The sequence below is a fragment of the Haplochromis burtoni genome, unplaced genomic scaffold (assembly GCF_018398535.1).
Source record: "Haplochromis burtoni strain Fernald_Lab_line unplaced genomic scaffold, NCSU_Asbu1 Contig_686, whole genome shotgun sequence".
Taxonomy (NCBI): domain Eukaryota; kingdom Metazoa; phylum Chordata; class Actinopteri; order Cichliformes; family Cichlidae; genus Haplochromis; species Haplochromis burtoni.
This window is the reverse complement of record NW_024583047.1, coordinates 28,924-55,737: the sequence shown is the minus strand read 5'-3', so window position 1 is coordinate 55,737 and position 26,814 is coordinate 28,924. Positions and strand designations below refer to the sequence as shown.

Here is a 26,814-nt window from a genome sequence, read left to right as displayed (position 1 = left end):
ATTTAACTGATTACTTTTTTCAAGTAACGAGTAAAGTAAGGGATTACTATTGCAAAAACGGTAATTAGATTACCGTTACTTTCCCGTAGGAACGCTGCGTTACTGCGTTACTAAAACCGTGATTTTTTTGCGAGAATGTCTCATGACAGTGACGTAAGCGAGTGCGCCGTTAGTGACAACAGCTGTGTGCAGATCAACAATGGATCATATATCGATGTGGGAGAGAGTATGAGCGTGCAGCGTTTAAAGCGTGGAAGTACTGACCTTACTTTGAGTTTGATTCCATAAAAAGTGACAAAAACATTAGTGTCCGCTGTGCGTGGGAAGAAAACTTCTTTTTACAGCGAAAAAAACCCCTAAACTTCCAACAAGCACCGAGTAGCTACGACGTAATGGGAAACTCACGGAAACCGCGGCACACCTGCACCAGGGTAAACCTCCGCCTACCCACTCCTGCTTTACAGGTGAAAATAGAGCAACAGGACCGCTGAGTCTTTGACTTTATTTATTTTCTGCTGTGTTTTACTTGCATCTATTTGAAAGACTGAGTGTAAACACAAAAAATATTTTATTTTATGTGCTGGAATGTGCAGAAAATAGGTTTAAATGTTAAACTAATTTATTCAAGTCAGAGAATGTTGCATATAATTAAATTTTTGCTTGATGCATAAAGTTAAAAGATTAAAACTGATAAAACAAGTTAAAAAAAAGACTTTTCCATTTGATTACATTTTGTATGATGGATTATGTAGAAAAAGTAGAATTGGGCTGAAAGATCTATCGCTTTATCACCTCTTCAGGTTGTAAATCGTGTTTTTAAAAAGTAACTAAGTAACTAAGTAATTAATTACTTTTGAAAATAAGTAATCAGTAAAGTAACGGGATTACTTTTTGGGGGAAGTAATCAGTAATTAGTTACTGATTACTTTTTTCAAGTAACTTGACCAACACTGGTGATCAGCTGATCGGCTTTTCTCTCGTGTTGTTTATCGCTCACTTTGCGCCAGAAAGAGGAAACCAGCGGATGTCGCGCTAAACAACAGCAGCACGTTTAAGCTTGATCAGCTGTTGTTAGAATTTATTTAATATTAATTTCTAGTATCAGCTGATGTTTGCTGGAGCCACAGCTGTAAAGCTGCTGGTCATGATATGGTTTGGTTATCTGGTGAGAGGGAAACATGAAGATGAAACCAGGAGATGTCCTTACTGGATCATCAGAGCTGAACAGGTGATGGAGAAACAGGTTTACCTTTTAGGTGACATGAATGAGTTGAAGGGAAGTTATGAACTGTTTCTGAGAGACAAATAACACCAGGATCCTTTTTCTAAGTAGCTGACAGCTGGTAACTGTGCAGGGGCGGGTCTAGCAAAGTTTTGCCAGGGGCAGGTAGGGCATTAACAGGGAAAGGGGGGCACAAAGAAATACTTTTCTTTCTTATTCTCATTTAAAATGTCTGCTTTTAAAAATAATTATCTGAATCTTACAACAAACGTTTTCATCTGATGTAAAATGTATAGAAATCCATTATTGTACATAGTAATTTTTTTTAGGGTCCCATCATAATTTCTTCAGAAGTAGCTAAGTACTGTATATGATGCCAGTATTTTCCCACATTTTCTAGATTCTGTACCAGTACTGTGTGTAAAATGCCATCAAAAAGTCAATTAAGTTTTATTCTTTCTCACCTGTCTTTCTGTCTCCTTTCACTTTTTAAAGGTTGCCATGTTAGAAAAAATATTTTGCCCTGCCATGCTGTTTATTGATGTGGCAAATGAATGGTTTATGAAAATATATCTAAATCTGTCATCAGTAATCAGTAATGATCATGTCTCACCTCTAGTCTTCTCTGTCTTAATTTCAGGTTTTCACCATGTGTTGTAGATAGTTCAGGAGGTTAACTCGACCAAGCAGTCTACTTTCAGGTACTGTTTTGAATACCAGAATAGGAAGGATGGTGTAGGTTTAGGTTTATTAGATTGATACATATATACCAACAAGACAGTGTACATCACTGTGACAACAGCGTTTGTTTTCATTCAAAGGCTTTATGGTTTTTCCTGTAATACCTGGTGGGCCGGTTTCTAGTCAAAATGCCCGGGCCGATTTTTTGTCCCAGTCCAGCCCTTGTCCCAAGACCAATCAGTATACTGAACAATGGCATGCTGTGATGTGTGTTTGTTCTGTTGTATTTGTATGTGTATGTATGAATGTGCGATGATATAAAGTGATTTGACTAATTTGTTCATGGCTTGGTGAATGAAAGACAATTTTCCATTGATGTAGATAATAAAGCTATTCTATTCTATTTTCAGAGATTACAAGGCATATTTTACTGCAGGAAGGCATCTATTATAGATGTGCATTAACTATTGGTTATAGCATTAGATCTAACTAATTTCGCACTAAAACATGTGGTCATATGACATCAGAGGGACTGCAACACTTACCTCTGTGTATTCAATCACTTGTGAAAAATTCCTTCCGTTGGCTGGCAGACCTGTTGTCCCCAGTCTTCGATAAACAAAGAAGGGTGGAACAAAGTTATACTTTCCATGTTATATGACCCCAAACCACTTCAGCATAGTTCACAATAATACTTAGCATACTTTTATCCTACCTGAAGTACTTCATGGCAAAGTCAGCCATCGGTGAGTTCACCTCTAAGTTGAGGACTGAGCCCTGCATTGAGCTCTGTTGTGATCTCTGGAGAGATCCATGCACCAAACCGTGGGGTGAAGCCTCTCTTCCAGGCTGCTTTGAATTACTGCTGCCCATGTGTTTGTTGATGAGAGTCTTCCTCATGCTTTTCCTCTTCTCATCTCTGTGGTTTAGATTGAGACAGTGGTAGTCTGGGGCTGCAGATGGCTTGGTGAGGTCTTCTGGAAAAAGACCAGAACGTCCTCCCTTGTTGCCAAAACGCCAGCCTGGTGAAACAGACAAATCTAATTAGACTGGAAACAATGAAAATAATATTCGTCTTAGTAACTAACATAAACATATGACTACAATTCAAGTCATGACTTTACCTGGCTCTAGCCCTTCCATTGGCAGCAGTTTGATTATATCACCCTTATTGAAGCTGAGTAGACTCTTGTCATCTGTTACAAAACTCTTCAGGGCAACTACATGGTTTGAGTCCTAAAGGGAGGAGTGAGAGATGAACTAAAATTAAAGAGGCTCTAAAGACAAGGAGACTGTGAATATAAGCTGAAAACCTTTAAAATTATAGACCATGGAATGAACTATGATTATAAAAAGAGTACCTTGATGAGTTCCTGGATGAATGACTGAATCATAGCAATGATCTGAGGAGCCCTGCGTGACTGCAACACCAGTTTTTCACTCTTCAGCTTCAGTGCCACTGTGTCTTCACCCTGAAGTTCAGCTGACAGCACCTCTGCAAAACTTTATTCATGAAGACCCACGTTAACATTTAATGCAATAACCAACAGCAACAATGAATTAAAATATCAAAGATGTATCAAAAACGTCCATAAGGAATAGCACACCAGACCTGTGATACAGTGGGGCAAAAAAGTATTTAGTCAGCCACCGATTGTGCAAGTTCCCCCACTTAAAATGATGACAGAGGTCAGTAATTTGCACCAGAGGTACACTTCAACTGTGAGAGACAGAATGTGAAAAAAAATCCATGAATTCACATGGTAGGATTTGTAAAGAATTTATTCGTAAATTAGGGTGGAAAATAAGTATTTGGTCACCTCAAACAAGGAAAATCTCTGGCTCTCACAGACCTGTAACGTCTTCTGTAAGAAGCTTTTCTGTCCCCCACTCGTTACCTGTATGAATGGCACCTGTTTGAACTCATCATCTGTATAAAAGACACCTGTCCACAGCCTCAAACAGTCAGACTCCAAACTCCGCCATGGCCAAGACCAAAGAGCTTTCGAAGGACACCAGGAAAAGTATTGTAGACCTGCACCAGACTGGGAAGAGTGAATCTACAATAGGCAAGCAGCTTGGTGTGAAAAAATCAACTGTGGGAGCAATCATCAGAAAATGGAAGACATACAAGACCACTGATAATCTCCCTCGATCTGGGGCTCCACGCAAGATCTCATCCCGTGGGGTCAAAATGATCATGAGAACGGTGAGCAAAGATCCCAGAACCACACGGGGGGACCTGGTGAATGACCTGCAGAGAGCTGGGACCAAAGTAACAAAGGTCACCATCAGTAACACACTACAACGGCAGGGAATCAAATCCCGCAGTGCCAGACGTGTTCCGCTGCTGAAGCCAGTGCATGTCCAGGCCCGTCTGAAGTTTGCCAGAGAGCACATGGATGATACAGCAGAGGATTGGGAGAATGTCATGTGGTCAGATGAAACCAAAGTAGAACTTTTTGGTATAAACTCAACTCGTCGTGTTTGGAGGAAGAAGAATACTGAGTTGCATCCCAAGAACACCATACCTACTGTGAAGCATGGGGGTGGAAACATCATGCTATGGGGCTGTTTTTCTGCCAAGGGGACAGGACGACTGATCCGTGTTAAGGACAGAATGAATGGGGCCATGTATCGTGAGATTTTGAGCCAAAACCTCCTTCCATCAGTGAGAACTTTGAAGATGAAACGAGGCTGGGTCTTCCAACATGACAATGATCCAAAACACACCGCCCGGGCAACAAAGGAGTGGCTCCGTAAGAAGCATTTGAAAGTCCTGGAGTGGCCTAGCCAGTCTCCAGACCTCAACCCCATAGAAAATCTGTGGCGGGAGTTGAAAGTCCGTGTTGCTCGGCGACAGCCCCAAAACATCACTGCTCTCGAGAAGATCTGCATGGAGGAATGGGCCAAAATACCAGCTACTGTGTGTGCAAACCTGGTAAAGACCTATAGTAAACGTTTGACCTCTGTTATTGCCAACAAAGGTTATGTTACAAAGTATTGAGTTGTATTTTTGTTATTGACCAAATACTTATTTTCCACCCTGATTTACGAATAAATTCTTTACAAATCCTACCATGTGGATTCATGGATTTTTTTTTCACATTCTGTCTCTCACAGTTGAAGTGTACCTCTGGTGCAAATTACTGACCTCTGTCATCATTTTAGGTGGGGGAACTTGCACAATCGGTGGCTGACTAAATACTTTTTTGCCCCACTGTAGTTATTACCATAGCAACTTAATCTAGCTGATGAAAACAGTGGAACAATATAGCTGCTGATATCTTGGGAGCGTGAACTTTGGACTGTACTTGAAAGCCACATTATGAAAACGACTGACAGGCAAAGTTAACAATGTTTGTTTTCATGGCCATGAGGTGTGTTTTTCGCTGAGCTGCAGGGGGAGAGGTGGTGTTGGCCAATTTAGGGGGCAGTTCCAGGTCAGGCTGGCATATTTTGCTAATGAGGATGATAAATAAATAAATAATATTTTAGGACAGTGATTCTCAAACTTTTCATAACAAGTACCACCTCATAAAATATATCGCTTTTAAAGTTATGGAACTTATGAACTTATGATCGACATAAAAGTACAGTAGTATAGGCCTATTTAAAACCATATCCAGTTTACATGAGACAATTTTATTTCTTATATGAATGTTATTCATTTTAATTGTCATAAACAGGATGTGACAAATGATAATAATAACAACTGTAGGTGGGATGTCTGGTCTTTAAGTGATGACGTATAACCCTGCTTCCGGGTCCAAACTACTGTGTTTATTAAGGCTGTTGTGTTTTTAACATGTTTTAATGCTTTGTATCTTGTTCTATTTAATCTGAACAAGCCCCTAAAAAAAGGCAGTGATCACTGTCGGCCTCTCTCAGATTTTATTACCACTATTCATTTTAAAGCCCAGTTTTTAAACCCTTACGATCTAACTACAGCCCAGCCCATGCAGCAGTATATTAATGACTAACCTCATATTGTGGATGGATTATCTCAGTTGTTCTCCTGACTGAAGTTTGGTCTGTTTACAGCATCCTGCCATGTGATTGCATTTGTCCCTAACCATCGGGAATCCTTACGTTAACTTTTATCGAGTGGAAAAAAAAGCGTATGTGGCCGAGCTGTACATTTTAATTTTTCAGAAATCCCTCAGTCAGAAGATGGTATAATTATTTAATCTTAAATATTTTTCAGAGACTTCCTGTGTACCACTAGAGGGAGCCTGCAGTTTGAGAATGACTGTTTTAGGATAATAAATAATGAACTTTACGTAGAGATAATTACGTTTATATCATTTATTTAGCATGTATATTATGGATCCAGATGAGATTTTTTATTTTAATATTAAAAATGGATAGTATGTAGAATGTACATACACAGTGAGAAAGTATTTGAAATAAATACCCTTACTCTGTGAATTTGTGCATGCAAATGCTTACCTGTAACCTCTGAGTAGCCGGAGATGTTTGGGGTTTATCCCCAATGCCCTCACCATCTTAAGGAGACGAATCCCGCGATGAGACACACCCAACACCTGGGCATCCCCACTGTCTGGCTGCGTACAAACAGGAGATGCTTGCAAATAAATATCTGTAAGAAGTGTAAAGTGCAATAGATTCTACTGTATTGCACTTTAAACTACACAGCTCATGACTTTAGTGTCTCAATCAAGACCCAATATCTCAATCACATACCCCTGAACATACTGTATATGTTATTATAATAAAAACATCAAAATGGGCAGAAACAATCCAGAGTAATGTTGAATCTGAATTTATCAATTGACAATCTTATTTTTCATATGGTGCAATCTTCCAGCTGATACCATGGAGATACTCAACCAATCAGAGTAATATTACCTCATGGTGAACCCTGCATACTCTACACACATTTTTCCCCATCCAATCTGTTAGGTTGAAATTGTTAAATGTTGTAATTGTGTTACTTAAATTTGTAAATCTTAGTTCAATTACTATGGGTGTTTGTGTAAACTGTGTCACAGAATAAAAGGCTGCAGGGGAAGCTCTTTCTTCAAAGTGGTCTGAGACCAAGGGCAGAAGGGCTGCTCTGAGATCCTTCCCGTGCTAGCATGTGAAAAGCCGGTTAAAACTGTTCGTCTTGCTTCTTTACTTCGTTAATAGGAATAAGTCTCTAAACCAGCGGGGCCTGTGGAAGCGCACACCCAACACAATCCCATCCATGTGTTATGCATACAGATGCCAGTAACGTTGTGGTTGCAGTACTTCAGGATCTACTAAATACTAAGGAAGGGGCGCAAAAATAAACTGTTTGAAGAGGGAGATCGTTTCAAATATAATGTGTCAAAACAACAACCAATATCACCAAACGGACAACTTTTCTGTGCAGTTTGACACATAATCTGTCTGTGCTGCATCCGTTTGAATCATATCTATCAAACAGACTCCAATTTGTTCATGTAACAGGGAAGTCCTCTTCACACATAAATGTTAATTATGGAAATCCAAGGGTTTAGTGCTAGGACTAATTACGTTTTTAATGTAGCTAATTACATGGAGTATAATTGGAAGGCACAGCATAAGTTTTCATTGCTTTGCAGACGATACCCAGCTTTATCTGTCCATGAAGCCAGATAACACACACCAAAGTAGTTAAACTGCAGGAATTTCTTGAACACATGACGACCTGGATGACCTTAAATTTCTGGCTAGTTAGATGCCCTATTCATATGATCAATGAGGCTGACTGCTAGAATAAGATCTTATCTTAATCACATACAAAACTGTGTGTGATTGACAAAGGCTGTGTGGGAAAATCCTGGTAGATTTGCAGCTACTGAAATATTAAAACATATATAAATATATGTTGAAATATCTGCAGGACCTCTTGGTCCTCTTGGACCCCTACATGAGTTGCTAATATTTGATTGGTTGCTTAGATAGAATAACCTGAATCTGTACCTGTTTTTGAATAGTTATACTAAATAAAGGTGTGGAAGAGTGTATATTGTAGAATACAGCTGGCTAAACACACAAAGAGCAGTAAAGCTCAGAGAAGCAGCAACCGAACTCGACTGATCACAGAACGGACAGTACAGTTTGGATGTTTTTTACTTTGATTTTTTTTTGGTCTGCTCACCTTCACAGGGAACAGACGAGTAAAGTAGTTTTCCCAGTTGTCTCGAGCTGCAATGACAATCCTCTTCTTCATGTTGTTGTCCTGGATGGTGTTTATAGTTGTTCCTATGTTGAAATTTGCTATTGTGGGTGGCAAAAATGGTGTAACTGAGTCATATTCTTTCAAGCCACTGGCGGATAATGATTGGAAAAGCAGCATTGTCGCATTAAGGTTTATGATAAACTGTCAAAATCTTACCCAGCAGATCTTTCATCTTCCTTCTCTCCTCTTTGCTGATCTTCTCGCAGCTGTCAGAGTAAGTGTCCTTGATTATCTAAAAAAAAAAAAAAGTAAAAATAGAGTATTACAGAATTCCAAACTCTGTGTGTCTACCATGTCTATCAGATATATAGATGAACAAAAGAAATATACAGACCTGTTCACACAACAGATTAAGAATATAGGGCTGGTTAAACATCTCTCTGGGGTAAAAAACCTGCACATAAAACTTGCAGTTACTAACATGGACTTACAACAACATCCATCCATCCATTCGCTTCCGCTTATCCTTTTCAGGGTCGCGGGGGGGGGGTGCTGGATCCTATCCCAGCTGTCATAGGGCAAGAGGCTCCACCTTCAGGCAGAGACTCCAATCAGCTTCCACACCTGGTTCCAATCAAGTCACCAGCATATAAGACCAGCATTCACAACAGACCAGATCTTCTGCTAACTCACGACCCACCTGGCAGTCGCACTTCCCAAACTAAACTACTCACATCTCCGCCTGGACGCTGGTTCTGTCATCTGGTTGCTTCCTTTCCATCATTGGACTACACCTGCCTGCCTCCCTGCCAAGTCCCTCACTCCAAGTATATTCTGGACACTCCTCACCCAGAACCCCTTGGACACCCCCTCCTCGCATGACACTTGAACCTGCAACACGTAAGCCCTAACCACCATAGTCTAATCCTTCAGCTGTGATTCACTAGACTGCCACTGACTACTTGTCTCCTCTCATTATAGTGACTGTGTACTTCCATCCAAGCCGCTGCCCCTTTTTCCATTCCCCGGATCCATCCATGAAATCTAGCACCTAGTCATAGCACTCAGAGTTTCATGTTCATAGTTTGACCTCATGGTTCTCAGTTCATAGCATTCATAGTTTCCTGCTTTGTAAGTTAACTAGGCACTGTAAATAAAGCACTGTGTTCACGCCCGTTTTGCCTCCCTCTGTGTCTGCATTTGAGTCCACACCCACAGCCTGGCCCTCTCGGCCGTAACACATTGTCCGCTTAAATATTAACACATTTTTTACTTTTAGGCTGGACTGCTATAACAATTATTTTCTGGCTTTCTTAAAAAACGCAAATGTGTTCAATTGCTCCAGAATTGTGCAGTGAGCGTAATGACAGCAGTTGTCAGACTGCTGGCTTACTTGTGGTTCCTAAGAACAACAAGAATGGTAAGTAGAATGGGAGGCAGAGCCTTCAGCTTTTAGGCCCATCTTCTGTGGAACCAGCTACTATTCAGGAGCCAGACAGACTCTTCTGCTTTCAACATTAGGCTTAAACTTTCCTTTTTGATAAAGCAGGTCTGGATCAGGGGACCCTAATCCTCCCATAGTTACACTGTAATAGGCCTAGTCTGCTGGCGGCTACCTTACTGCACTCAGTGTTTTTTGTGCTTACACACCACTCTATATTTTCAGTAGTTATTATAAATGTCTGACTCTCTTGCACATTGATTATTTTGTCCTGTCTTCCGTTCATCACCCCCACCTTAATTTCGGTTCAGCTGAAGATTTCTTCCTGTTTAAAGGAAGTTTTTCCCTTCCACTGTCGTGAAGTGTTTGGTTAAAGGGGGCAATTTAGTTGTTGTTTTTTTTCTGTATTACTGCGTTTTACCTTAAACACCTTGAGGCAACTGCCTGAAGGCGCTTGTGATTTGGCAGAAACAAAATTTAATTTTATGAAAGACCTTGGTCTTTCAAGAAAGGAGTTTCTCCTCTTATAGCAATCTTGTTTCCACAAAACCCACTGCATCCCTATTTGATGGGTCCTTCACAATAGTAAGAAGGACCCAAAACAGTACCCATTTAAGTGAACCTCCTAATTGTTTTTGTGTGCATGCAAATCTTACTTCTTTTCGCAGGAACAGTTTTCCTGGCATGTTGTAGTACGAGAAGTAAACCCCAGCAGAGAAGCGGTGGAGTTTGGACTGAATGCCTTCGTCCTCTGGCATATCATCATCTATAGTTAATACACAGTAAACTAAAGTTACTGACAAAGATACATACCCTCAGCTATATGAGGGCATATAGAACTGTTGTCGGCCGATGCTATTTATCAGCCAAATATGTCACAGAATAATGCTGATGTATGGGGAAACATGAAGTCAGGGGACACCCACTTATTGATGGAGCAGCCATTGATGGTGGCTCAGGGATGTCCTGAAAGCCTGGGGAAGGTGGTGGGGAGTCAGGGGGAGAAGGAGGAGGGTGCTGGGGCTGCTGGGAGCTGAACAGGTCCTCCAGGGAGCGCTGTTTCTGTCTCATGCTGTTGGAGATGACTCTGCGACCCCTTGTTGATGGTGGAGATTTCTGTGGTGAACGGGTCTTTGGAGAAGGGGGTGGAGGAGGCACCCACTGTTTCTACATACAGGAAGGATGTCAAACTGTTTTAAAGAATTACCTAATTAAGAGTGTAATTGCATAAACAAACAAAAAAGATTTCTAGTTATTTGTTTGTATTCTGACCTTCTGTTGTGCCACTGGTGCTTTGTTTTTAAGCTTAGCCAGAGCTTCCTCTTTGGGGTTACTCTTCTTTACAAATGATTTTGCAGGATGTCTGCAAAGAGGACAAAAACGATATGTAGAAAACAAGACAATTCTATTAAGGTTTCATTTACATGCACGCTCTCAACAAGTTTTATTATGAACTGATAGAATATGAGTAAAACGAGCTAGCTTAAGATGTAAAATCTGATAAAAGGAAACAAAAAAAACATTTAAACATTAGTTTTACATTTTTTTTTTTAAATTCCAGGGAAAAGATACCTAAATCTCTGACTCATAATTAATGCTGGCGTACAAACAAAGAGAGCAGGAGGCCTAACATCACCACCAATGCTATAGAGTGGGAAGAAGAAAACCACTGTGTGTAAGGTGGGAGACGGACAACCAGTGGGCAATCTGCAGAGAACAAAAGAGCTAAATAATATCTTTAACAGGGTTAGGTTAGTTTATACCATTGTGGTGCTTCCTCCATCACACATCCTGGATTCCATAAACTTCTACTACTTTCAGTGCTTTTCCCTTTTCCTCAACTTCGCCATAAAATGAACCCCTTCCCTATTGTAATTTTTGGCTAGGTTAAGTGACAGCAGGAGAAACTACACGAGAGCAAGGCTGCAGTCCCCGATGACATCATCCCCAAAGTTCTAAGGACCTGGGATGGTGACCCTTTTACAACCTGAGTCTGTACACAAAAAGGGAATAAACTGGCTCTATGTCCTTAGGACACAGAGATGCAAGTGAACAGCAAAATGTCAGGGATTTTCTCTCAGTCTATTAGAGAGTGCAATGTACCTCCTATGGTCTGTTAGAGGAGTAACATCAGAGCTGGCGACATCAACAGACTGAATTGGTCAGGAAAGCCATGTGACTGGCTGCAAACTGGACACATTCACCAAAATTTGGTGAAAGCTCCAATTATGTTTAAAGTGATACTCAAACCTCTGACGATCTAAAATGCCTTTCCATTTTCCCCCCAACATTTATGCTGATTCATCTTTGGTAGTTTTTCATCACATGTAAGATATAAAGAATGCTCAAGCAGTATCCAGATGATTAAAGGAAACTTCAATTTCAGGCTTTAATGGAAATGTGTACACAGAGGATGAAGTGCTCAGACCTGACGGGCTGAAAGGGTTCGGGTTCTGGTTGTGGTCGGCTGTTGAACTGTTTGATGATTTCCCGAATGTTGGAAGTGGGTTCAGGTTGAGGCTTAGTGAGGGGAGTTGGGGTTGGTTTTTCTTTTGGGGGGTCAACTTCCCTTGCAGGTGGGCTTTGTGGATGTTTCACTATGGGAGACAAAACGCAGGAAATGTAAGATATAAACACTAGCAAGCCTTCCTAATATGCTGCTGATCCATAGTGGCACCAAAACAGCCTGCTGAGGTCAGAATTCTGCAGTAAAGATGCCCTGTGCCATCAGTTACCAAGTCATTAGCAGCAGATTGTATTACGGATCTTTTCACATGTAAGTTTTTGGCTCGGACTATTATCTGAACCGAACCCACTTTCTTTGATGGTTCAGTATTTTGGCCAATTTTCATTAAGTATGAAAGTTCATCACTGAAGCTATTGACAGGAACAATGAATTACAGTAACACATCAGTGAAGGAGGAGTTAGAGTTTGTAATTAAAATATGCTGCAACAATACTGTAAAAAGTTCAAATGAAAGTGTACAGGAGAGCAAAGAATCCTGATTAGAAAAGAAACAGCAGTATTGTAACACTGTTGCATATAAGGAGAGGTAGCCCAAATAGTAAATAATGTAAGAATAATGGTATGTTATGTCAAGTTCTTAGCTGCATGATAAAAATGCTTAAGCAAAATTAAAAACAAACAATGTAACATGCAAACAACATAAGTCTTCACTAAAATCTTCAACCTTTCCTTGTCATCAAACACCGTCCCGCCCTGCCTCAAAACCTCCACCATCATCCCCATCGCCAAGAAGACAGCTGTGGTCAGCCCAAATGACTACAGGCCTGTTGCACTTACGCCTGTAGTGATGAAGTGCTTTGAGAGACTGGTCTGTCAGCACATCAGGGCCGGTCTGCCTCCCACTCTGGACCCCCACCAATTTGCCTACAGGACAAATCGATCCACCGAGGACGCTATCACCATAGCGCTCCACACTGCGCTGAGTCACCTGGAGCACCGAGGAAGCTATGTGAGAATGCTCTTTCTGGACTTCAGCTCAGCATTCAATCATATCATCCCGGAGATCCTGGTCCAGAAACTGTCTCACCTGGGACTCTCCACCCCCATCTGCCTCTGGATCAAGGACTTCCTGACAAATAGACCACAGTCTGTCAGACTCGGCCCCCACCGGTCCAGCACCATCACACTCAGCACCGGGTCTCCACAAGGATGTGTTTTGAGTCCCCTCCTGTTTACGCTCTACACATCCGACTGCTCCCCTACCCATCTCTCAAACACCATCATAAAGTTCGCGGATGACACCACAGTGGTTGGACTCATCTCAAGGGGGGATGAGTCGGACTACAGAGATGAGGTCAACAGACTGACTGAGTGGTGTTCAGTTAACAACCTCCAACTGAACACCACGAAAACTAAAGAACTTATCTTGGACTTCAGGAAGGGCAGAGCAGACCCGGCCCCACTTTACATTCACGGGAGCTGTGTGGAGAGGGTACACTCCATGAGGTTTCTGGGCGTGCAGATATCTGATGACCTCTCCTGGACTGCAAATACCACGGCGGTGGTTAAAAAGGCCCAGCAGCGTCTCCACTTTCTGAGAGTGCTCAGGAGGAACAACCTGGAGGAGAGGCTGCTGGTGACATTTTACAGAGCCACCATAGAGAGCATCCTAACGTACGGCATAACAACATGGTATGCAGGGTGCTCAGCTGCGGACAGGAAAGTACTGCAGAGGGTCATCAACACAGCCCAGAAGATCACTGGCTGCTCTCTGCCCAGCCTGGAGGTCACTGCAAACTCTCGGTACCTCAGCAGAGCTGGCAATATCATCAAGGACCACTCTCACCCCAGCAACCAACTGTTTGAACTATTACCGTCAGGCCGACGGTACAGGTCACATAAAACCAGGACAAACAGATTCAGGGATAGCTTCTTTCCCAGAGCTATCACCGTAGTAAATAAGCACAAAAACAATTGAACCTATTCCATACCGTCACTGTCATTATATTAATGCTGCTATCCTGTATATATTGTACATACTATTGTTTGAGTACTTACGATTGTTTTTTTGTACTTTTTATATTTTACATTTATATTTATTATTGAATCTTGCACCAAGGGAGTGGCACTCCAATTTCGTTGTACTCTGTACAATGACAATAAAGGCTATTCTATTCTATTCTATTCTATTCTATAAACCTTGGCTCAGACTTTCACGTGTAAAAAGACTTGAATCCATAATGTTTTTGGTACAAAATATTATTATTTGCTATCATTTTACCATTTATTTGGTAGTTAGTTTGGAGATTACCCTAAATGATCTAAATTAAAATGAGCTTTTTAGAGGAAGGATCAGTTCAGAGAACCCTTGAACTTGTAAAATCCTCTTACCTTCTGGCTTAGCTGCTACAGGTGGGGGCAAAGGAGAAGTTAATGGAGGTGAGTGCTGTTGCTGTCTGGTTGTGCTTGGGGCTTGACGTGTCTTTAGGGTTTTAGGGTCTTTAGGGTTGGGCTGAGTGGCTGTAGGACAGCACAAGAAAATGGGATTAAGAAAAACCATGACTTAAAAAAAAACACTACAGGAGCAATCACTGAAGATGCAAATTGAATTCTATAAATAGAAAAACAATATTTAAACCTCCTGTAAAACATAAAAACATCACAACATGGACCGACTAGTCAAAATCAACTCCATAAAGATTGCAGCCTAAAATCATTTAATTTGTATATTTTGACTTGAGGACCTTCTTAACAAAAATAAACAATAGGCTAAACCCCTGGCTTTACAAAGTCATGAATCAAGCATTCAAGAAAATATGGAATCAAGAAAAATTCTTGGGCATGAATCTGACCAATACATTAGAGATAAAAGCGTGGTGAAAGGGAAAAGGTTATTGCAGAAATTTATAAATGTTATACATGACTTGAATAATCTGTCAAACATATATCTTGTGAATGATATTAAGTCATTTGAGCAAGAAAGAACATTTTGCTGTTGAACTCACCAATCTTCTGGAAGAAGTCCCTCTTATCTTTGACAGAGTATAGCTCATCTGCATCTAAGTTTACTTCTGTTTCTGGCTGTAAAAGTAACATTTAAATGATAAGGAGAAAGAAGTGCATAATGACATGACACTATTGTTTCACATTCACAGAGTTTGAGGTAAAAAATCCAAATTGAAAGACTAAAGCAAACACTGTCTGTATCCTACGTTGTAAGTGTATTGACCAGCTGTTTTCAGAAACAAGTCAGTCATCATTTCAATTGAATAATATGTATGTATTTGCAAGTCATTTATAAAAGATTGTACACTAAAAATTTTGGGGGGATTTTTGATTAACAATCTGCGAGCTCCAGTTCAGTCACATCTATGCGTATGTTGTAGAGAATCCCTCACATTACACTGCTCCCAGGATCAACAGTTTCAAAGTACGGACAGCTACCTGTAATTTCAGTCTGGACGGGCAAACAATGCTGCCATGTAGGAGGTAAAGAACAAGAAACAGTTCATAGTTAAAGCAAAGGAAAGCAGTACATAACTAGCTCAAATAAACTACCACATGGAAAAATTATGTTTTGTTCATTTTGACATTTACAGTGTAGGACCAGAAAAGTATTCATTTGTCACTTTAATGTTGTGTCATAACAGTAAAGTTTTCACAATGTCAGTGAATCATTCCTACAGTTTAAAATGCAGGCGGGGTTACTGTGGAGAAGCAGGGATTGGTGTGATTAGGTCATTCCCTAAGGTGGGGTTAGGAGAGGTGTGTTGGCGCAATACTTTACGCTCTTCTGGCAGCTGTAAATAAATGTAGATTTGTGCATTCGACAGCACAGCAACTATCTGGCGGTTTGTTAAACTGTGATTGATGGCAAAGGAGTGCAAAGGACTGCAGTACTGTTTTTCCCTCTAGGTGGATGCATCCCCCTAGCTCTGACGCCATGTGAAAACTATGAGTCTGTGGGTGTGGGCAGGACTGGATACAAATATTGCGGGAGCGGGTGGATGTGACAGAGAGGGAAAGTGGGAGTGGGCAGTAATGCTCAGAAATTCAAGGGGGCAAGGATTTTTTTAAAAAATGTCACAGCAAGTAACCAACTGAATACAAGTACCACACTGACAGTGTTTTGAAAAGTAGTTGCTCACACAATATGCTATAAACATTACAATATATATATATATATATATATAAATAATATATATATATATATATATATATATATATAAATATATATATATATTATATATATAATATATATATATTATTATTTTTTTTTTTTAATATAAATACCTCTGCCTCAGGCTGACTGTAGTTTTGGGTGATTTTAGGCGCAGATGCTTTGGACTGGACAGGTGGGGGTGAGCGAGACTGAGGAGGAGGTGAACTTGAACGGTCCTTAGAACGCCGTTCTGATCTACGCCTCCGTTCCCTCTCATCCTCCTGCCTTCTTTCCTGTTCCCTCTGCCTTTGTTCCTCCCTCTTCAGTCTCTCCTGCTCCTTCTTCTGCTGCTCCTGTGCCTGCTGCTGGGACAGAGTCATTGCCTGCATGGTCATCTGCTGGGCCTGAGAGGACAGGGGAGAAATTTAAACTTTGGCCTTACGAGGGATGAAGGGGTGATAAAGGATGTGAACAAAATGATCATCATAGTGCTGACCATGAGAAGGGCTTGCTGGTTGATTAGAGCCTGTTGCGTTGCTGCTGCCATCTGCATGGGGTCAGCAGCAGGAGCAGGCATGGGAGCCTGAGGCATCATCATGGCTGTGTATGATCAATTATGACAAATTGTTACACATATTTAAATACATATATAAAACTCCGCAAACACAGTGCTTATAAACTGTTTCATGCATATATAATTTTGGTTTTTTGCACTTCCAGTTATTTGCTCCACCAGAGCAGTCTTGTGATGACAAATGTTGGACTTTGACCACAAATGTTGATGGTCAAAGTGCGACCTGACGTAGCGTTGGCATTTAATTATTTTGTGATGATTATGGAAAGATTATGCAGAGTGAGTCATGACAATCCCATGCAGGAAGAATGCACACAGTTGTTGGTACCAGTTGTTTGGGGGGGGCATTTCACTGGAGTGCATGGGGATATCACTTTGTATTCGTTCTGATGCAGGTTAATGCAACACAATATCCCAAAGCAGTGCTGCATTTCAGCAAAGAGTGCACTGTTTCAAGTCATATCCTGAGTCGGGATCCCAGGGTAGAGATACCGACTGACCAGGGCACTTTGTTCATGTCTTGCACACAAGAAGAACTACTGGGCATTAAACCTTTTGGACCAGCGTTTACCACCCTCAGACTAATGAGTTGGTGGACTGCCTGAATGAGACTTTAAGGGGTGAGTAGGCTAAGACTCCCTAGACTAAGTCAGGACATGGGGTTGCGTTGCGGAGTGTCATGTGCTAGAGGGGGGGTGGGGTGGGGATGCAGTGGGTCCAGGAGGCAGTGTCAGAGGAGGCTGGTTGGCTGTCCCTTAGGAGGTGGTAGTTGACCTACCAATAATCTGTGTCATCATATGAGCCCAGGTCTGAAAAAAATGAATAAGAAATGTTGGAGAATTACCTGGCATGGTTGGCATGGCTGGCATGGCTGGCATCATGGGATTTGCACCATAACTGGGCATTGCGGGGTTGACTGGTGCTCCTATACATACAGAAAGCAACATATGGAGAATTGAAACATTTTCTGTAATTTATTTGAATCCATAACTTAAAAAATCCAAAACATAAAAATTAAACCGCATATGAGTATTCTAAAAGATAACCAGTATAAGCGATATACATATATATTATACATACACAGATATGAGATATGAAACTCCACATGGAATAAACCAAGAAACAGCATTAACCAAATCAGCTTTAAAATGGCTTTAAAAACAACAACAAACAGAACAACAATGTTTATTTTAACTGCTTAATATATACAGCAGGTACGTTTAGGCCCAACCTGGCCCCTGATCAAAATCGTCACCTATTAGATATCTCCAAATTGAAATCAGACAGCACTAGACCTATAAAAGATATTTTCTAGTTTGTGAAACTATGCTTGTTTAGTGTATGTCTACAAAGCAAGCTAATGATATCCCCCTTTTTAAGAGGTTAAAAAGATCAAGAATTATCAAGAATTACTAAAATTATAAACAGAATGTGAAAAAACTACAAATTCAACACTACATATATCATGTTGTATGTCAAGAAGGGATAATGGTTCACCGCTTTTCAATGTTGAAGGATAGGCAGTAAACTAATGAGGCTTGCAGTACTATGTTCGGTTATATTAGTTAACTATACTGAAGTGTGCCTTCTACAGGGCCCCCTAACTGCATATCAAATGGAGATCTTAGAACAAACCTGGCTGGCCTAAAGACATTCATAATCAATGGCATGACAAAAAGTGAATATTTTCTCAATGATGAAAGAAGAAGTGAAGGCTTGATTCTTTATATCAGAAATGTAATAAATTACTTACCCAAAGGATAGCTTGGCATTGTCATAGGCATACCTGTAAAAATGGTGTTTTAGTGTGCAGTTGAAATGGCACATAACAAGCTAAAATCCTGTCTTTCAAAAATGTGTATAAGATATATGACGAGCAGCAATACAATTTCAGTTCGTGTGTCCTAGTAATCCCAGGTGCCAGGGGCGTCTGTTGCCCCCTAGTCTCCCAAACCAAATTGTTCCTGGGTGAGGGGTCAGACAAAGAGTAATTCAATCAACCCTTATGAAAAGAACTAAAACAAGGGACCAGGCATCTTGGATGAGAGATGAAATGTCTTCATGAAACTTAAAAAAGGCCAGTTACTTTCTTTCCAAGCTCCTTCAACTGGTTACATATAGTAGATCTCATCTCAACTCACTTACTTGGGCTCCATAACCAATCTCCTGGAGAGGGTTTGGACTCTATTCCAGTCTGGAGTTGCCCTTGAGGAATTGGCCTTTTGTTCTTTTCTTCTCTTTTTTTGCCTTTCTCATCTGGCAGTGTAGCAATCAGAATTATTGTCTGAAGGCCAAGAAAAATGCCCAACAGATTCAACATGACTTTCTGTTAGTCTTGAATCAATTTTGGCACCATTTGGGATCTCATTAAGGGAAAGCATTGCTCTACTCACAGGGTGTGTGGTGGGGTGGGGGGCTGCTGAACTCAACTGAGGATATGGTCAAGTGGTAAAAGGAAAACGTTGAGGACCTCTTTAACCACACTGACATGCCTTCTGTAGAGGAAGCAGAGTCGCCCATCACACTGCTACCCACCTGGCAAGATGGGTAATTCATGCCCCCCAGGGGGGCGGAGCAGAAAGGAAAGCTCTTCCATTTGTTGAACCCTGGTCAATGCAGTTTTTTTGTCCTGGATGCAGAACACTCAACCAGCTCTTTGTCCTGTTTTTTTTTTTTTTTTTGCATACTTAGGAGTATGGGGTGTTCTAGCCTGTTGTTGTGAGCCAAAGGAGAAATGTGAGCTTGGTCCACATTTCTGGCAATAGGTTTGACTCATTTCCAGTGGTTGTTGGACTCTGCCACAGCTGCCACTAGTCAGTGATTCTTTTTATAATTTTATGGACATAATTTCTAGGTGTAGGTGGATGTGGATCTGCTGGCTTCATCAGGCTTCATTGCAAGTAGAGTTGGCCTCCAGCTTGCACTGGAGTTGTTTGCAACCTAGTGTGAAGCACCTCCAAATCTGAGGCCATGGTCCTCAGTCAGAAAAGGTTGGAGCGCCCACGCAGGGTCATCAATGAATTGCTGCTCCAAGTGGAGTAGTTTAGGTATCTTGTGGTCTTGTTCACGAGTGAGGAGAGAGGGGAGGAAGTGAGTGATAGAAGGATTGGGACCAAAGATGGATGGATGCAAACGATGTACCGCTTCATCATGGTGAAGAGAGCTGAGCATAAAAGCAAAGCTCTCAATTTACTGGTCAAGCTACGTCCCCTGTCTCACTTATGGTCACGAGCTTTGCGTAGTGACTGAAAGAATGAGGGTGCGGATACAAGCAGTAGAAATAAGCTTTATCCTAAGGGTAGCTGGTCTCTCTTTTAGAGATAGGGTGAGGAGTTCAGTCATTTGAGAGGGGCTAAGAGTTGAGCTGCTGCTCCTCTACATTCAAAGGAGCCAGCGAGATGGTTCAGATATCTGACTAGATGCCTTCTGGTCACCTCCTGTGTGAGGTGCTCTGGATATGTCCCACCTGGAGGAGCCACTGGGCCAGACCCAGGATACACTGGCAAGATTACATCTCTTAGCTGGCTTGAGAATGCCTGGGGTTACCCTGGATAAGCTGGAGGTGACTTGGCAGAGGCAGGTTTGGCTTTGTCTGCGTAGGCTGCTGCCCCTACCCCTAAGCAGATCGATTTTACCTTTTAGTGTGAACATTATGAACAATCTACACCTTTAAGAATGTTTTGTAGTTCAACTATGAAGTAAATACATGTGGCGTGTGAATTTCCTACCTGCTCCATACATGCCAGAGTGCATCGGTCCAATCCCCCCTCCCCCTCTCATCCTGCGATTCAGAATAGCTACTCTTTCCATGTCCTACACACACAAACACACAAAAATGAGCTGTGTATCACATTATAAGTGACACGGCAGCCACAACTACACGTGGAAATAAGCCTTAACAAATTCAGTAACAACATAATAATGTTCTACAATATATAAGCATATCTCTGAACTAAACACTAAAAATGCATACTACACAGTTTAGCCTGCACATACTGTCTAGTATAAATTACATCGTTATATACAAGCTTTAAATTTCTAATTTATCAAATGAGCAGTCTTTACCTTAAAGCATCTCTCTTTTTCTCTTTATATCTTTCCTTTCTTACATTGTTTTTCATATCAGAGAAAGTAAAGTTATCATGCATGAACATTTTTTTCTCTGAGAAATACTAGCCTAGTAGTCACTGTGCCCTCAGCTAGAAGACAAAATTATAAGCCAAACTGCAAAGAAACACAACACAACTCACTGGAGGTCCATTGTCCAGTACGGGTTCAAATATGTCATCAACATAGGCCTCCATCTGTCGACTGCGCCCTGAAGATGGAAAGAATTTCTCATTAGTTAGAGTAAAAAAAAGGACCTTTGTGTTGTCTTTGCTGGTTGCCTGTACGACTACTCCTTTATTTTTTCAACCAAAAACTAAATATCAACATAATATTTTTTATACTACTTTTTGACACAATCATAATCATAATAGTATTTTTATTTTGTTTTTATTTTGTTATTCAAGTTCATTCATGAGGATGAAAGGAATTGGGCTTGCTGGATAGACCCTTTGTTGTTTGCAGTGTGGGAGGCTCCCCAGGCCTTCATTGTGTTTTCCCCCTTTCCCCCCAAGCCCAGTTAAAAATGAGATTTAGTATGTCCTGGACCTGAAAGCAAAGCTGCAATCATTGTCAAGGTTGTCAAGGGAGAATTTATTCCAGGCCCAGGAATGTCAACAGCACCTGTACAACAGAGGGGTTAGACTCAGGCAATTTTCAATGGGAGACAAAGTGCTTGTATTATGCCCTTCTTCAAGCGTAAAGACACTCGCCAAGTGGCAAGGACTCTTTGTGGCCACACGGTGAGTTGGCGATGTTGACTATGAGGTGGTATGGCTGGTGAATGAGGTGTCATGGTCTGATGCCTATCTCATGGCCTGGGTTGGGGCTGCTGGACTCCTTAACTTGAAAGATCCGGCTTAATTTTTCACAACACTGGATTTAACCGAGGGCTACTGGCAGATTCCCTTGTCTGCAGTATCCAAGGAAAAAACAGCCTTCTCCATGATGTTATCATCCATAGTAACAACCGGCATGTGTACTGGGTAGCTGTGGTCCTGGAGTCCCTGATGTAGGCGGGGCTCATAGCCAACCCAAAGAAGTCTGCGTTTGGATCAAGGGAGGCACAGTGTTAGCGTACCATTTGGGAGGCGGGCAGGTGTGCCTACAGGTGGAGAAAACAGTAGCCATTGCATCTTGGGGCTGGCTCAAGGTTCAAGGTTCAAGGTTCTTTATTTGTCACATGCATAGTTATACAAGTATAACACACAGTGAAATGTAGCCTGACACGCTGGTTACTACCGCTGGTTCGTGCCTGGATTTGGGGAATGGACCAGACCCTTGACTGACCTCACGTGAAAGGGTGCCCCAGATCTGGGCCAGGGGATAAAGCAGTGCAAGGCGGCATTTGTACAGATAAAAACGGCCCTTCACTGGGAGCCACTGTTTCACACACCTAACTTTTCTGAATGTATTTTGGTTTGTAGTGTATAGATTAGTGCTGTCAGCGTTAATCTTGTTAATGCCATAACCGCATGTGGCAAATCTCTGTTAGTGAGTTAATGCGGATCACCCCGTGCGTGGGGCTGCACGGCGTCAACGTGTTAGCATGTTTAGCTAATTAACGCGTTAGCACCGTGCAGCCCCAGCACTAGTATAGATCTTTTTGCAGTGTGATGTCTATTCAATATTAAATAATTAGTGTGGACATACTTGTTATCCCCCAGCCATAATAGATATAGATAGAGACAGAGGGAGGACAACCTATCTGCTGGTTTAAAGTGATGGTTGCAAAATAAAGCTTACTATCTCACTTGTATTTTTTGTGGCAGTTTTTTGTTGTCGTCAGTTCTTTTATATATCATTATCATGTTTAGTGAAACATTTTCTGAAATGCTATGTGGACACATTTAGAGCTAGATGGACTGCATGGTCTAGAAAATAAAAAATCTTTCTGGTGAGACAAGTAATGAACTGTGCCTGTGTGCACTTGCAGACAGCCGTTCCTTGCATGATCTGATATTATCATGTTGCTGCCATTACTGGAAGCAGCCAATCACATGTGAAGTCATAGTGGGAAACACAACAAAACATAAATTAAAATTATAGGTCTTTTTTTGTAGAATGTTTCTCTAACTGATATCTGTGTCCTGTCTTACCCCCTTCAACCAGAAATGGTTGTAGCAGATAGCCGCCCCTCCCTGAGCCTGGTTCTGACAGAGGTTTCTTCTGGTTAAAAGGGAGTTTTTCCTTCACACTGTTGCCAAAGTGCTTGCTCATAGGGAGTCATCTGTTGTTGGAATTGCCTCCGTTTTCTCTGTTTTATTGTAGGGTATTAACCTTACAATATAAAGCACCTTGATTCAGCTGTTGTGATTTGGTACTATATAAATAAATAACATTAAACTGAAAGTGGTTAATTCCTAAGAGACAAACTATAGCTAAACATTTACATTAGTAGATGGCTCTGTTTGGTCTTCCTGACGGTGTTAATTAGATAACTAGTGTACTAAAATTTCACCATATAATACTTACCTTCCTGTGGATAATCTCTTCTCCACTGGTTTCCTTCAAAAGGAGGTAGACCAGGAGCTTGTATGGGTGGTGCTGGTGGTATAAAGTCATCTTGATCGGTTGTTAACATCCTATAGAAAAACAGTTGTCATAAGTGCCACTGGATTCTTTAAAAGATGCCCCCGACCCTCCAAGAAAATGAAACAAACCCCCAAACAATTGTTCACTATTTTACCTATCTCCTTGGTTGCTGAACAGGTAATCAGAGTAAGTAGAGGTGGGAGTCCCTTCTGGTGGGAGCACTTCAGCTTCAGCTCCAGCCAGGAGATCCATGACAAAATCTGAGCCAGCTAAATCAGACCAGCCGTCATCGATTGAAAAAAGAGACACTGACCAGCCCTGTACCACTTCCGAAACACCTCTATGGCACAAAACAACACATTACACAAAATTTTAAGGAAGATGCATGTAAATGCAAACATTAGTTAGCAAAGTGGGGGAAATCACATATGTTTACAACTTATACCTGAAATGAAGAATCCACGACGCTAGCTGCTCTCCTGTGGTCCAAGACTCCACTTCAGTTACAAACTTCTCATCTGAAATAAAACGTCAAATGGTGTTGTGAGTTTATTAAAGCTGATATTTTTGCACTGCCTTTAGGCCCACTGATCCAGTTTCATGGTACAAAAATGGAAATGTTCAGTTAGTCTCACCATTGTAGGTGTGAACGTCTACCAACATGGTTCCCTTTCTCTGGTTGGATGTCCATTCCAGCTCGGTGGGTGGGTACATCCGGCAGGTTGGAGATGGAAGCTTCATAGATGTCAGCAGTTTATGTTGGCACAGTGAACGGTACTCCCCTGGACCATAGTCAGATACATACCTGCAGGGGTTAAAGTGGGTCGTAACAATCTAGAACACCATTCAGTGACTGAGTAACAAAATCTGACAGTTTAATAAAAAAGTACTGGGAAGCAAGTTTATTTGTCATGTGCTGCAGTCTCATAGTCGTTTAAGCTGATGCGACAGAGGAAGTTATGATTATGGTCTGAAGTTTAAATACCTTCATCATCATGGACGTGAATGACATCATAATTTTAGGCTTTTAATGATTTCTTTGAACTGTTCTTTGATTTAAAAAAAAAATAAAAATCAGGTGCAAAAATGTGTTCCAGTTTTATTTGGTATTTTCTTAAATCAACACAGAGTCAAAATTATACAATCAGGCTCAAATAATTTATCCGAGCATGTTCGTCAGTTGTAAATAAGATGTGCCACCACTTTGCAAAAGTCTGAAGAAGATCCAAACTGTCACCCTCAGATGAACAAAAAATGGTTAGGATGTTCAGGAACAACCAAAGCTCAAACCTGTCATGAACAAGAAAGTACTTGATGATCAGAATCACTGTCCAAAGTGAAGCGAGTTTTACTCTGTGAGTATGGTGCTAACACAGCTTCTTGCTGTGTTAGCACCATACTCAGCACGCTCAACTGAAATTGCAAATGCGTCCTGGATAAATGTTTCACAAATTCATTCACACACACATGAAATTGAGTGACATCCCATTCTTAATTCATTGAGTTTAATATGATCTCGGCACATCTTTTGCAGCTTTAACTGCTCTGGGAAGGCTTTCCACAAGGTTTATAAATGTGTTAATGAGAATTTTCTGACCATTCTTCCAAAAGTGCATTTGTGAGGTCAGACATTGATGTTGGATGAGAAGGCCTGGCTTGCACTCTCTGCTCTAATTCATCCTTTTGGTGTTCTATAGGGTTGAGATCAGGCCAGTGCAGTTCTTCCACACCAAACTCACCCTTGTCTATATGGACCTTGCATGGTACACTGGTGCGCAGACATGTTGGAACAGGAAGGGTCTATCCCCAAAGTGTTCCCATGCACAATGCGTTTAGACAAATACTGTTTTTCTGGCATCTCATTCATCAGATTGTCAGACACAGTGTCATTCATCATTTCAGAGAACATGTATCCACTGCTGTAGAGTCCAGTGGCAGTGTGCTTTGAAGCACTGCATCTAATGCTGGGAATTGTGCTCTGTGAAGTAAGGCTTAGATTCCAGCATAGAAATCCATTCCATGAAGTTATGGAATGAGTTGCTTATGGCATACTTAAATATATATATAAGGGGCTGGAGCCATCTGGAGCAAGAGGCAAGGTACACCATGGACATATTGCTAGTTAATTTATTCAAGTTTTGTTCTAACAAAGCTATATTGATGTTTTCTTACATATGCAACAGCATGACTTATAATATTATGTGTTGTTGTACACTACCTAGCGGACACAGTAAGTGGGAAGTAACTTGTTTTTGCTACAGCCACATTAGAAGACAGGGTGCAAGACATCCCAGTGACTACAGGAAATGCCTCAACTCTACCAAGCCCATACTGCAGTATACCTTAAGATCTGCCAAGGGCCCTATTATTGCTTATTATTCTTAATATTGCCTTTTTTTTTTTTTTTTTACAAAAATGAATCCCTTATTAGAGGGCTACAACATGCTCAAGAACTACAAAAATTTGGCAGAGGCATCAGGTCTGGTGAAAATGAACATATTTTATAACACTAACAAAGTCACCAACGATTGACTTAAATTTAGTTAATTTTATTTATATAGCTTCTCTCTAGGTGCTTTTTATTGTAAGGTAAAGACTGTACAATATTAGAATGAAGCCTCAAAGTCAAATGAAATCTTTACCCAGAAAGAAGAAACTGAAACTTACTGTGCAATGGGTGTGAACTGTCAAGGAAAATTGAACCAGCCAACCACTAACTGTGTGGTATACAGAGATGCTTGGTTCAGCTGTGGTTTGACAATCAGGCTGTTAACAATTTGATTGTTTCTGTTCTTTACAGATAAGTATCATAAAGGAAAGAACGATCAAATTAAATCATCACAGTTTTATCAATGTGGAAACCAGAAAGCCTTCTCAAACACAAGCATCACTGGTGTCCCTTCTTACACAAAGCTTCACAATTTGCTTTAACATCAAGCTTTGAATTGGTAACTGTTCCAAGAGATTTATAACTTTGAACATATTCTGCAATGTGAATTTTAATAAAAATAACTTTGTGTGTATGAGTGCATCTCCTAAAATCACTCTTTAGTCTTAGATATATCCATTTGAAGGCAAGGCTCATAAAAGCATTTGACAAAATCAGCAGAAGTGGGACATCGTTATCCTGGAGCAGACTGACAATAACAGAGTCAATTCAATTTTATTTCTACAGCTACAAATCCCGACTGTTTTCTTGAGTTTTCCAACTAGGGTGGAAAAAGCTAAGCAAGCATCAGGCTTTCAAATGAATTAACCATTTCATGCACGAATTATGACAAGCTAATTCAGGAATATTTTTCTTAAGTAGTTTTATTTATCTTTAGGCATGAAAAAAGATTTTTGAACTTCATTTTTTTTTAAATATGTACTTTTCAAACAATTTTTTACATGTCCACTTAGGTGGACAACATACGTTTTGACTGGGTGGCAGGTATAAAGTGTCACATCAGTGTCCAATGCAGTGGTTCATGT

General features: G+C 40.8%; 1 protein-coding gene across 3 annotated transcripts in view; it reads right to left on the bottom strand.

Moving 5' to 3' along the window:
• The window catches only part of myo15b (myosin XVB), a 48,335-nt gene that overhangs the window by 15,543 nt on the left and 5,978 nt on the right, over positions 1–26,814 (bottom strand). For all 3 annotated transcript variants that reach the window (XM_005949587.3, XM_042215228.1, XM_042215229.1), the window contains exons 7-30: positions 23,976–24,145; positions 23,786–23,858; positions 23,495–23,680; positions 23,281–23,390; positions 20,949–21,016; positions 20,427–20,511; positions 18,452–18,484; positions 17,543–17,623; positions 16,621–16,724; positions 16,256–16,528; positions 14,968–15,043; positions 14,354–14,482; positions 11,924–12,092; positions 10,768–10,858; positions 10,422–10,662; positions 10,152–10,261; positions 8,449–8,508; positions 8,271–8,346; positions 8,034–8,152; positions 6,356–6,471; positions 3,265–3,406; positions 3,028–3,139; positions 2,619–2,925; positions 2,449–2,512 (exon numbers count right to left, since the gene is read on the bottom strand). In XM_005949587.3, the coding sequence (XP_005949649.2) occupies positions 2,449–2,512; positions 2,619–2,925; positions 3,028–3,139; positions 3,265–3,406; positions 6,356–6,471; positions 8,034–8,152; positions 8,271–8,346; positions 8,449–8,508; positions 10,152–10,261; positions 10,422–10,662; positions 10,768–10,858; positions 11,924–12,092; positions 14,354–14,482; positions 14,968–15,043; positions 16,256–16,528; positions 16,621–16,724; positions 17,543–17,623; positions 18,452–18,484; positions 20,427–20,511; positions 20,949–21,016; positions 23,281–23,390; positions 23,495–23,680; positions 23,786–23,858; positions 23,976–24,145 (2,995 nt within the window). The remainder of the gene's footprint in view (positions 1–2,448; positions 2,513–2,618; positions 2,926–3,027; positions 3,140–3,264; positions 3,407–6,355; positions 6,472–8,033; positions 8,153–8,270; positions 8,347–8,448; positions 8,509–10,151; positions 10,262–10,421; positions 10,663–10,767; positions 10,859–11,923; positions 12,093–14,353; positions 14,483–14,967; positions 15,044–16,255; positions 16,529–16,620; positions 16,725–17,542; positions 17,624–18,451; positions 18,485–20,426; positions 20,512–20,948; positions 21,017–23,280; positions 23,391–23,494; positions 23,681–23,785; positions 23,859–23,975; positions 24,146–26,814) is intronic.